General features: G+C 40.8%; 2 protein-coding genes across 2 annotated transcripts; both read right to left on the bottom strand.

Moving 5' to 3' along the window:
* Positions 1 to 5,219: 5,219 nt before the first annotated feature.
* LOC118407257 (ATP-dependent DNA helicase PIF1-like) lies at positions 5,220 to 8,100 on the bottom strand. Its single transcript, XM_035807716.1, has one exon. It carries the CDS (start codon positions 7,983 to 7,985, stop codon positions 5,712 to 5,714), a length of 2,274 nt encoding a protein of 757 aa, XP_035663609.1. The 5' UTR covers positions 7,986 to 8,100; the 3' UTR covers positions 5,220 to 5,711.
* Positions 7,993 to 10,994, bottom strand: LOC118407256 (the record flags this gene model as incomplete). Its single annotated transcript, XM_035807714.1, has 2 exons — positions 7,993 to 8,001; positions 8,085 to 10,994. Coding segments are annotated over 2 exons (2,919 nt in total), but the record flags the coding sequence as incomplete, so codon positions are not given.
* Positions 10,995 to 10,999: the final 5 nt, after the last annotated feature.

The following is a 10,999-nucleotide window of genomic DNA, read 5'->3' as shown; positions in this document are numbered from 1 at the left end:
TCCAACAGAATCTACTACATAATGTGCATTTAGGCTTATGTAGACTTTGTGTTGTATTGCACGGTCGAAAGTGAAGCACGGGGGTGTTGCTTTAGTGGTCCGTGAGTAGTAGACTGAACAGGCTTACGGAATTAGGACATTAGGGCTTAGGACATTATGGAATTGTCCAACATAATGGCGGGGCCGCTGGACGGGCATCACTGTGACAAATTGCATGCTGCAGTCGGAAAACATTCGCTGATGAGACTGTCGGCTATCCAGGACATGCTTGAGAGTCTGCCCCATTAGTTGTGAGGCCTGAGACTCAATGCAAGTCGATACAAAAGGAGTAGGTTCTGGCTTGCTTGTGACTGGAACCCTTTGCAGCTGGTACCCTTGCCAGTGCAAAGCACTCTGGGACCGGGTGAATGGGTAATCTCTTACACTGGTGCAATCTTTATGGATTTTGCCTTAAAGTGCAATCCTGACCTGATTGTTGTTTTTCACTTTCTACAACATGAAGGGATTACTTTCAAGGATTTATGTTGTGTTCAGGTATAGATGAATTTGTAAAGAAATCATGATGTTAATGGAGAAAGTCTCGACCGTGACTATTCATTGCAAACTTTCAACACAGAAAATTATTGAGTACAGTAACAAAATTGAGAATGTTATTATGTAATGGCATTTGCAGCCATATGTGATGAACTTAAAGTTCTAGTTGTTAGGGGGCTATTGTCTGTTGTGATACCCCATCAAGTGATAAATGTAATCGATAGTATTTGTAATGGGGTTTACATGTATTTGATTGACATATGTACTGTTCTTTGCACTTATGCCTCAGTTAAATATATGACATGAAGCTACGTTGTTGGTCAAATTTATTGTGTGGTGGGACTTTTTTTCATTCATCAAAGCACCCAGCAAATATCTGATTGTGTTTAATACTGTAGCATGTGTAACAATGGAATGGAACTTCAAGTCCTAGAACTGTTACACACATTACTCACTCCTACTTGTAGTTACTTGACATGTATAGAACTAGTGCAAAATATTGACTTTTCAATCATGAGGCTCAACATACATGTATTATAGAAAAACACATGCAAATTGATATGTTATGTTCACCCCTGCAAGGAATGATATTGCAAACTATAAGCTAAAGATTTCTGAAATTTCTTTGTTTACATAACAATTCCTTGCATGATCAGTTGCCTAGGTGTTGTTTAGTGCACCTGTTCCAATAGATACCCTAATGTAAATATTAAATCCATTGATGACTTATCTGTACATTAGGTCATTTTTTCTGTGACTTCGAAAGGAGATTCCAGATAACACCTGTGAAAGGGAACTTTAGATAAAGATCATCCAACTTTCAGGTAAACTTGTATAGCCTTTCTTGATGCCATTTGCTATCCTGTCTATAGTATGACATAACTAATTGTGTAATTGTACAGATTTTTGTTGCTGTTTGACATTTAGATATAGCTGTTTCAAGAGCTGAGTTTGGTAACAGCTTGATTTACTTTTTCTCATTGCTGTGAAGGTATGGAGGATCATTTCTCACTTTAAACAATGATCATAGGCACATATTTTGTTCCTTAAAGGAAAATGCAGGGGGTAATCCAGACCTTCCTGCTACTAATGGTCCTGGTGGGAGGTTATACTGTTTCATGTGGTAAGTTATACTCAACAGGAATAGTTACAGTAACTGCACTTTGAACAAAATGAGAACAGTTTCACAAATGTTCATGGTACCTTGTATTTTTGTACATGTATACATTTGATTTTAGTATACAGTGCTAGGGGGTTCTATACAGATGGAATATAGGGTTGAGTGCTTCTGAAGTTTTTTTACTTTATTTTACCACGAGCAGAGAGGTAGAACCCATCATAACCTTCCCTGTGTTACAATCATTTCAATCAGTCATTCCAATCATATTGAAAAGTAATACTGATTGGTCATGTTTATGGGAAAGTGGGTATTGTACTATTAAGTAAATTTGTGTTTTGGTTATCCGATACCACCGTTTCTGTATTTCTGTCACTGTGTCATATATTGTTGAGGGAAAACCAAATTGTTGTTCTCACCGGTCCCATACTCAGTGAATGTGCGCTCAGCAACTGATAGTTTTAATCTACCTGGATGTGATCACACCGTATTATACCCCTATGTATAGCTAGTTCATTTTGAGAGGTCACGTCGGTGGTTAAATGTGCTCAAGACAAGGTACGTGACCCCACTTACAGGCATACATAGACTCAGATGACGGACTACATTAAGCCATTCCCCACCAGATTTAACCGTCATTTATAACAGAGACAACCTGGCAGTACGAACCCTCGTGCTACAGGGCTGAACTGACATCAAACCAATGGCGCCAGGCTCTGACGACATGTCGTGCTAAAGGCGGGTACCTGGCGACGGGGGACCAGGTGGGTGAACTGGACAGGTTGAAGTCACTCATACCAGGATCGACTCAATACTGGTTGGGAGGCAGGAAATTGGACACGCAGGACAAGTTCTACTGGATTGAATCAGGTAAGTCAACAGAACGTTATCAATATTATGTGATTATGGGCGAATACATCTTGTACGAGTATCATAGATTTGAACATATAGTTGAGATCGAGTTATGTTTTGATTTGTTGTTTCTTCGGAGTTATTGCTTGTAAATAGTATGATAACAGGATTGATACTGTCCAATTTTGCCTTAGTGGCAAACTTGTCAATTCAGACATAAAGTAACATGTAACAATGTCAAATGTTGACGTAGAATGCCTAAAATACGTGATTTAATGTGTTTCTTACTTCTCGCTTACATTTACGGATTCATTTCCTACTACAACTACCTACTTATAGATTTCATTGCCATCATACACATATGTAAATGAGTATAAAGATGTATCTTCGTTCGTACTTGTTCCCAGTGCCAATTGCAAATCCAACATGCATTACTGACGCTAATAGAAAGATAGACTGTGGCTTTGGAAGTCAGTGGGAATGCGAGTCCCGGGGATGCTGTTATCAGCCGGCGCCTGCAGGTTCTGTGGAACCCTGGTGCTCGTATAAGAACGGTGAGGTGCTCTTATTTCATCATTCCACCTTTCTATTTATGCAAGTACGAATAATTAATTGGTAATCATAATATCTCACGAAAAACAGACTAAATCGAGTTTTACATGATAAACAGAAATGTTACATTGACGTCGTGTCACTTACACCATCCGTCAATCTCAGTATACCGGGGCCTTGTGGACTTTGTGTATGATATAACTGGAGCTTTTTAAAACAAGTGCTTTTAAAAAAAGCTGGCGTTTCGTCTACGTTTATGAGTGTGACCTGTCTTTTTCTTGAAGTAAAATCTGTTAGAAAAAGTCACTCAAGGGCTGTTGCGTCTATAAGAAAAATTGTTATTTTGGAAAGGAGTGCTGTTTAATAGCGGGTCTTGGCTTACAACTTTATTTTAAAATGTACAATATGTTCATTATAAAATCTATCAATATACTCAGGTAGTTCTCATGAAGTCCTGTTCATAAGACTAAGGCCTTGCATATGTGAAATGAATACTAAAATAAAATAAAAATGATATATAAAAATATAATATCAATAAATAAATAGAATATTTATATATTATCTTCAATATTTAAAAAGAAAAAACATCCACTCTCGGTTTCGAACCAGGGAATTGTGCCGAGTATGCAAATAAGACTGTAATATGGATGCAAACTATGGAAACTAATGGCAGAGAGTGAGTGAAACAAATATATTCAACATATATTGTATATGTACAACTTGAACGTATTCAATATGATGTGAATCTTGAGAAACGTATGCTCTTGTAAGTCAGGAGTTGCAGTGACCATATATTAAAGTTACACATAAATTAATGGGACAAAGGACAGTGTGTGATTGTACATGTATGCTTTTATTTTGATCAAATTTTATGAAGTGAGAAACATGGTCTTCACATTGTCTAGCATGAAAAGGGGAACTTAGTTGTACGTTGCAGGGCAAAAATTGTGAAGTTGCGATACACATGATCTCATTTTCAGCACAATTATCATTGAGTAGTCCACAAATGATGTTAGAAATTGCTCAATACAATATGATTCTCTACTGTGTTGTATATATAACGTCAAAGACAGATATGGTTGATGTGAAAACGAGCAAGAGATTTGACATATTAAAAGTTTGTGTGAGATAGATACTCTACTCTACTCGACTCTACTCTAGTACTTAAGGTAATCAGACGTTCTTGAGGTGGAAATACACCATTGGTACAAAGACATTAAGTGGAATTGCTGTGCTATGTGCTGGCAGACACTACATGTACATTAGAAAGTAAACTCCAAGGGCATATTCAGGTATAAGTGATTGATGTTAGGGAGATTAGGTGGACATAATGTGTTGGAGTTCTGTAAATGGCTGACATGTGTTTCATGACATAGCCCGGGCATGTATGTCTTAAAGTTTAAGACATTATAATTTTGAGATATTTAAGTAAAATGTGAGGTAATGTGGTGACTAGAGTGTGTAATGTTGAGTGGGTGAGTGGGTACCGCATGCACGGGTGGGGTCCGGATACTGCGGTCAGCTGAGTGGGTATCGCATACACGGGTGGGGTCTGGATACTGCGGTCAGCTGAGTGGGTACTGCATGCACGGGTGGGGTCCGGATACTGCGGTCAGCTGAGTGGGTACCGCATGCACGGGTGGGGCCCGGATACTGCGGTCAGCTGCGTGGGTACCGCATGCACGGGTGGATTTCGATGAACTGCAGTCAGCTGAGTGGGTACCGCATGCACGGGTGGGGTCCGGATACTGCGGTCAGCTGCGTGGGTACCGCATGCACGGGTGGATTTCGATGAACTGTAGTTAGCTGAGTGGGTACTGCATGCACGGGTGGGGTCCGGATACTGCGGTCAGCTGAGTGGGTACCGCATGCACGGGTGGGGCCCGGATACTGCGGTCAGCTGAGTCGGTACCGCATGCACGGATGGGGTCCGGATACTGCGGTCAGCTGAGTGGGTACCGCATGCACGGGTGGATTTCGATGAACTGTAGTTAGCTGAGTGGGTACTGCATGCACGGGTGGGGTCCGGATACTGCGGTCAGCTGCGTGGGTACCGCATGCACGGGTGGATTTCGATGAACTGCAGTCAGCTGAGTGGGTACCGCATGCACGGGTGGGGTCCGGATACTGCGGTCAGCTGAGTAGGTACCGCATGCACGGGTGGGGTCCGGATACTGCGGTCAGCTGAGTGGGTACCGCATGCACGGGTGGGGTCCGGATACTGCGGTACCGCATGCACGGGTGGGGTCCAGATACTGCAGTCAGCTGACTGGGTACCGCATGCACGGGTGGGGCCCGGATACTGCGGTCAGCTGACCGCATGCACGGGTGGATTTCGATGAACTGCAGTCAGCTGAGTGGGTACCGCATGCACGGGTGGGGTTCGGATACTGCGGTCAGATGAGTGGGTACCGCATGCACGGGTGGGGTACATGATGGTTTCTGCATTTGTGGTACGAATGACACTGAGCAATTTTTTTACACAGGTGTAGTTTTTATGGGTTTTATAGTGAGCAATATTGTTGCAGAGGTGTAGTTTTCATAGGTATTATAGTGAGTAATTTGGTTACACAAGTGTAGTTTTTATGGGTTTTACAGTAATTATGTCATGTTACTTTTCTATTTAGCAATGTGAGGTAAATAGTCAGATGCATGATCATGTGTCTTCTGTCTCTTGAGTTTGAGAATTTTGTGTTATACTGTCAGTTAGTCTTTTCATTTCTCTTATCACAGATTGAAATACTGAGATTTTTTTTGGTTTAAAGTCTAGCAATGCTAAGCCATCAATAGAGGTAACTCTGCTCAGGGCAACATAGGTCTGGCCAGAGCTGAACACTTTGTCTCCAATGTCAAGTACTGCTTTTGTCAATGAAAGTCCTTGTACTTTGTGCACAGTTGATGCATATGAAAGTTGAAGTGGAAACGCGGTTCGAGTGAAAACTGTGCCATAGTGTGCAAAAAATCTTGCTGTGATTGGTCGAATAAGAATAGCGTTGTTCTTGCAATGGTCTTGTATTGTTTGGCCAACCTTGGGGTTATCAAATTTGACATACACTCCTGTAATAGTTTGTTCATTAAGGCTTGTTGACTCACTCAGTTCATCACTTCCAGAGTTTTCAAATAGGAAGTCTTCAACAGTGCCTTGTGCACCATTCACAAGTCCATCTTCACTCAGTATATTTCTCAAAAGCATAACACGGCAACCTTGGGCAAGGTGGAGGTTCTTTTCAAGACCGGCTGTTTCACTTGTATTTGTTGATATGAGATCTTTTGCAGGGATGTCTTTTGCATTTACAGGACCATCAATCATTTCATCGATTGCTGTTAGTACATGTACTTGGGTATTCGTTTGAAAGTGCAGTCTTTCAAGTTGCTCTTTATTGTACTCTGCAGCTTGATCTCTTGTTGGAAAGATATGAAGTGCTGATGAAAATGGAGATTGTTGAATATCTGACTTTGTCATCACACGATTGGAAAGGAGGGTAATGTCTGCATTGTTTGGAAGTCCGACACGTACTCTGTTCAAAAGCTCTGTGTACTCTTTGTCACCATTTTGTCTGTGATTGACTGTCAGAAATAGGGGCTTGAAGAATGATCTCCACAAATGAATAAGAGGTTCATGCTGACCTGGTGGGTCTTCAAATATAAATCTTCCAAAGACAGGTTTCAACTGGTAGAAGTCGCCAAAGGCAATGATATTCAGATTGCCGAAGTAGCTGTGTTGGTCGGCAGTAGTGTCTTTGATTTCTGATAGGCGTATGTGAATGTGTTCCAGTCTGACGTTGCTTATCATACTTATTTCATCAATGATAACTGTGTGAACGTTGTTGAATTTGCGTCGGAGTTGTGACAGCTTTTCAGCACTGAGTGGTAGGTATTGTGTTTTTCCCTTTCGGGTATGGTCAACAGGTAGTGATAGAGCTGAATGTGCTGTGGAGCCACCGATGTTGTAGGCGCTTACACCTGTTGGTGCGGTGAGTACGACAGGAGATGTTGGTTGGTTAGATATTCTGATCAAGTATTCATTGATTATTTTGATAAGAAAGCTTTTGCCACAGCCTGCTCCTCCTGTTACATAGAGTCGCAAAGATTCTGGTTTGGGGTTGGCTGGGTTGACTTCATGTTTTTGCAGTGCCACAAAATGCTGTTTGACTGTATCAAATATCTGTTGTTGGTCATGTGACATATTACTAAGTGCTTGGTAGAATGCATTATCAGTCATTGTGTTACGAGTGAGATTATTCCATGCCAGTGAATCATCATGTAGCATAGTAAGATTTTCAGATGTGCTGTCGGCATTGTTGGTGGTACTTTGAGCAGCAGTAGCAGCTGCTGCTTGATGTGCATTTTGTGATGTCCATTGTGGATCAAGGTAAAGCTCTTCAGTGTCAAATTCATGGTTGATTTGTAGCTGCTGATGAGTCACATTGGGTGCAAGGGTATCAGCAATAGATGAAAGATCATTTGAAAGCAGGCGCACTTGCATGATGGCTTGTTCTATTTCTGTTGTGAAGTGCACATGTTGTGCAAGGCTGTAGTCAAATAGATTTTTTTTTGCAATGAAAGCATCTTGAGCAGAAGCGTAGTCACTAACTATGTCATTTTCATTTCTCCATGGGCAGTATAGGTATAACAGGCCATAGAAATAGTCATCTCCATTTCCAGAGGTTAGTCTTGTGCCTCTGACACATGCATAATTGTGGCGTTTTTTAATCCATTTGTCACATTGCTGCAACTTGACATTTTCAGAAGCACTTGATGGTTTAGTTGAGGTCACTGAGTATGATGCTGCAAATGTGTATAATGACATTTTGTCCCATGGATCACCATGTGGTCTCATTGCATAATACTGTGCAGTGCCCTTTATGAAAATGTCTGTTGATGTGTCATCAAGTTGAGCAAGTTCATCTCTGGGTTTGAGCAGGCGCATTCTACTCTCAGGTGGCCTGGTGTTTATTGAGACAGTTAATCTTGAGGATCTTATGAGTGGTAGGTTTGCAAGTCTATATCCAACTTCTTGTGCACTGACCAGTCGATGACTGAGTACTGTGTTGCCAATTTTGGCCAATCGTGTTCTTTTTGTACTGTTACGTGAAAGGTTGGACAGACTGGCAGAAATTGCTGTTTGGAGATTGTCAGGCTCAGCTTTTGAGATGTACATACATGCATAGTAGGCAGCACCATACTTGGAACCAACCATTTGTATGTCCATGTTGGATTGCATATGCATGAGCAATGTAGGGTTGTATGCATTTATCCAGATATCTTCTTGTGTTCGTTTGGTGACATAAAACTGTGCACTTCTGTTTGGATCAACGTCTAGTCTGAGTCTTGTAGTGTCTGAAACTTCTCGAGGAAAGTAAAATCGGCAGTTTACTCGTGTCTTCTTACATGTGCTGGTGTGATGATGAGTCTGATATTTGGAGACTAGTTCATACAAGAGAGAGTTCTTGTCATCTGGTAGTTGTGTCGAAACATACTTGTCTATGAATGCAGGTGCACTTTGTCTTCCTTCTGTTGTGTCAAGGTTGGGAGCATTGGCAACCCAGAACATACAGTGTAAATGGGGCGAGCCCCTCATCTGAAACTCTATTCTCACCCAGTGGTCTGTGATGATACCAATAGGATGTTTTGAACTCTTCAGTACAAAGCGTAGCAGTGCATCAGTGCGGCGGTTGAAGTGAATAGCACACATGACAGGGTCTGATCTCATCAGGTTCCATTTCTCGTGTCGTGGTAATGCTTTCGCTTCTTCATAGGTCAGATCAGGATTGAGGGTCATGAACAGTTCTGGCCAGTTTAGGTCATTAGCAGACACAGTGACAAACCAAGTTGGCGGTCCAATTGTGTTTATTTTTGCTAGCAAGTTTAGCAGTTGATCCTTGAAATAAGCTGCTGTTCCTCTTATGTTCTTCATAAAAGTGTATGATGTGCTTTCAACATCTTCATCAATTTGATGATGCAGATCACCTGCTGTTAGTTGCTGTGGTAAGGATTGTGAGTTCACAGCTCTCTGCTTTTGCATTCTACATACAATGGATATTTGATTGTACAGTTTTCGGATTTCATATGAGTTCAAGGCAAAAAAGACCCATGGGATATTTTTCCTCCAGCAATTATTGATATTGAGCAATCTTGACTGGAAGTACTGTAAGTCTGTCATTGATACATTACGTGTCTGTTTGAAGCCATTTGTACCATATGGATATAGTTGTGGGAAACAGTGTTCCTCAAGATCAGTCTCCTTAAAAATACTTTGTGGTGCAGATGTTTCACGGGGTAGTGATATCACTGGTATGTTGTCTGTTGCACTCGGTAACAGAGATTGTAACTGAATATTTGGGTTGATGTAGTCACAAGGAAAAGCAGAGACTTCTTGGACAGTAGAAGGTGCACTTGATAAGTCTGTTTCATCATTGTCTGTGACCATTGGATTGAACTCAGCTGAATTTTCTATCCAGTCTCCAAAGGTAGATATATTTACATCTGAGTACAGATGGTTATGTTTTATTAGCCATGTAAGGGCCTTATGCATTTGGGAAAATCGTACAATGTGTTGTGAGTCTGTTCTTTGTGTTACAGTTTCATTTGTGTGAGAAGGGTATACTATTACTAGTCCAGCTGTGTCTTGGTTGCGTGGTAACAGTTCGCAAGTAGTTTCAATGTTGGTAGGGAAACTTATGGCTTGACCTTGCTCACCAAATTGTCCGCCTGGTAATACAATTAATTTGATAAATGTGTATTTCAAACTTACAAGTCTTGTTTCCATTCTAGTGAGCTCTTTCAAGCATGCTGGGGTTTCACCTGGGTCCATATCATTAGTCCAAGCATTTGGTATTGGTTTCTCTTTTTCAAGAGAGATTGAACACCTTGAACACAGATGGTATTGACTGGAGTTGTCATTTTCATTGCGGATGACTATTTTGTCTATGGTAGTGTTGGTACAGTTTTGGACTTGGTCATGAAATAAGAATTTTCTACATATGATACAGTAGTATTTTGGCTGCTGCTTTATATAGCAATGGAATGCAGGAAACTCTGATTTGAATTGTTCACTGTCATTGTCCATGTAATCTATGCTATGCTCTTTTACATATTTTGTAGCCTTGATTTGTCTTTGCTTGTCACATTGATTTCTCATTCGTTGTGTTTTTTCCTGTGGACTTTCTTGTTCCCTTTTAGCTTGAAGCTTTGTTCTTTGTTTTTTGCACCTTTGTTCCTTTTCATCAGGTGTTTCAGTTGATTTCTTAGCTTTATACAATTCTCTTTGCCTTGCAAGCCTTTCCGCATTTTGCTCAGGTGTTTCAGTTGATTTCTTAGCTTTATACAATTCTCTTTCCCTTGCAAGCCTTTCTGCATTTTGCTCAGGTGTTTCAGTTGATTTCTTAGCTTTATACAATTCTCTTTGCCTTGCAAGCCTTTCCGCATTTTGCTCAGGTGTTTCAGTTGATTTCTTAGCTTTATACAATTCTCTTTCCCTTGCAAGCCTTTCCGCATTTTGCTCAGGTGTTTCAGTTGATTTCTTAGCTTTATACAATTCTCTTTGCCTTGCAAGTCTTTCAGCCTTTTGCTCAGGTGTTTCAGTTGATTTCTTAGCTTTATACAATTCTCTTTCCCTTGCAAGTCTTTCAGCCTTTTGCTCAGGTGTTTCAGTTGATTTCTTAGCTTTATGCAATTCTATTTGCCTTGCAAGTCTTTCAGCCTTTTGCTCAGGTGTTTCAGTAGATTTTTTAGCCTTTTTCAATTGTCTTTGCCTTGCGAGTCTTTCAGCTGTTTGCTTAGGTGTTTCAGTTGATTTCTTAGCTTTATACAATTCTCTTTGCCTTGCTAGTCTTTCAGCCTTTTGCTCAGGTGTTTTGGTTGATTTCTTAGCTTTATACAATTCTCTTCGCCTTGCAAGCCTTTCAGCCTTTTGCTCAGGTGTTTCAGTTGATTTCTTAGCTT

Source organism: Branchiostoma floridae, unplaced genomic scaffold (genome assembly GCF_000003815.2).
Source record: "Branchiostoma floridae strain S238N-H82 unplaced genomic scaffold, Bfl_VNyyK Sc7u5tJ_1041, whole genome shotgun sequence".
Classification (NCBI taxonomy): Eukaryota; Metazoa; Chordata; class Leptocardii; order Amphioxiformes; family Branchiostomatidae; genus Branchiostoma; species Branchiostoma floridae.
The sequence above is the reverse complement of the archived record's forward strand: the minus strand, read 5'-3'. Positions and strand labels throughout refer to the sequence as shown.

Excerpts from the sequence above, each read along its gene's own strand:
- LOC118407257 (XM_035807716.1), bottom strand. The coding sequence starts at position 7,985 with ATGCGCCTGCTCAAACCCAGAGATGAACTTGCTCAACTTGATGACACA.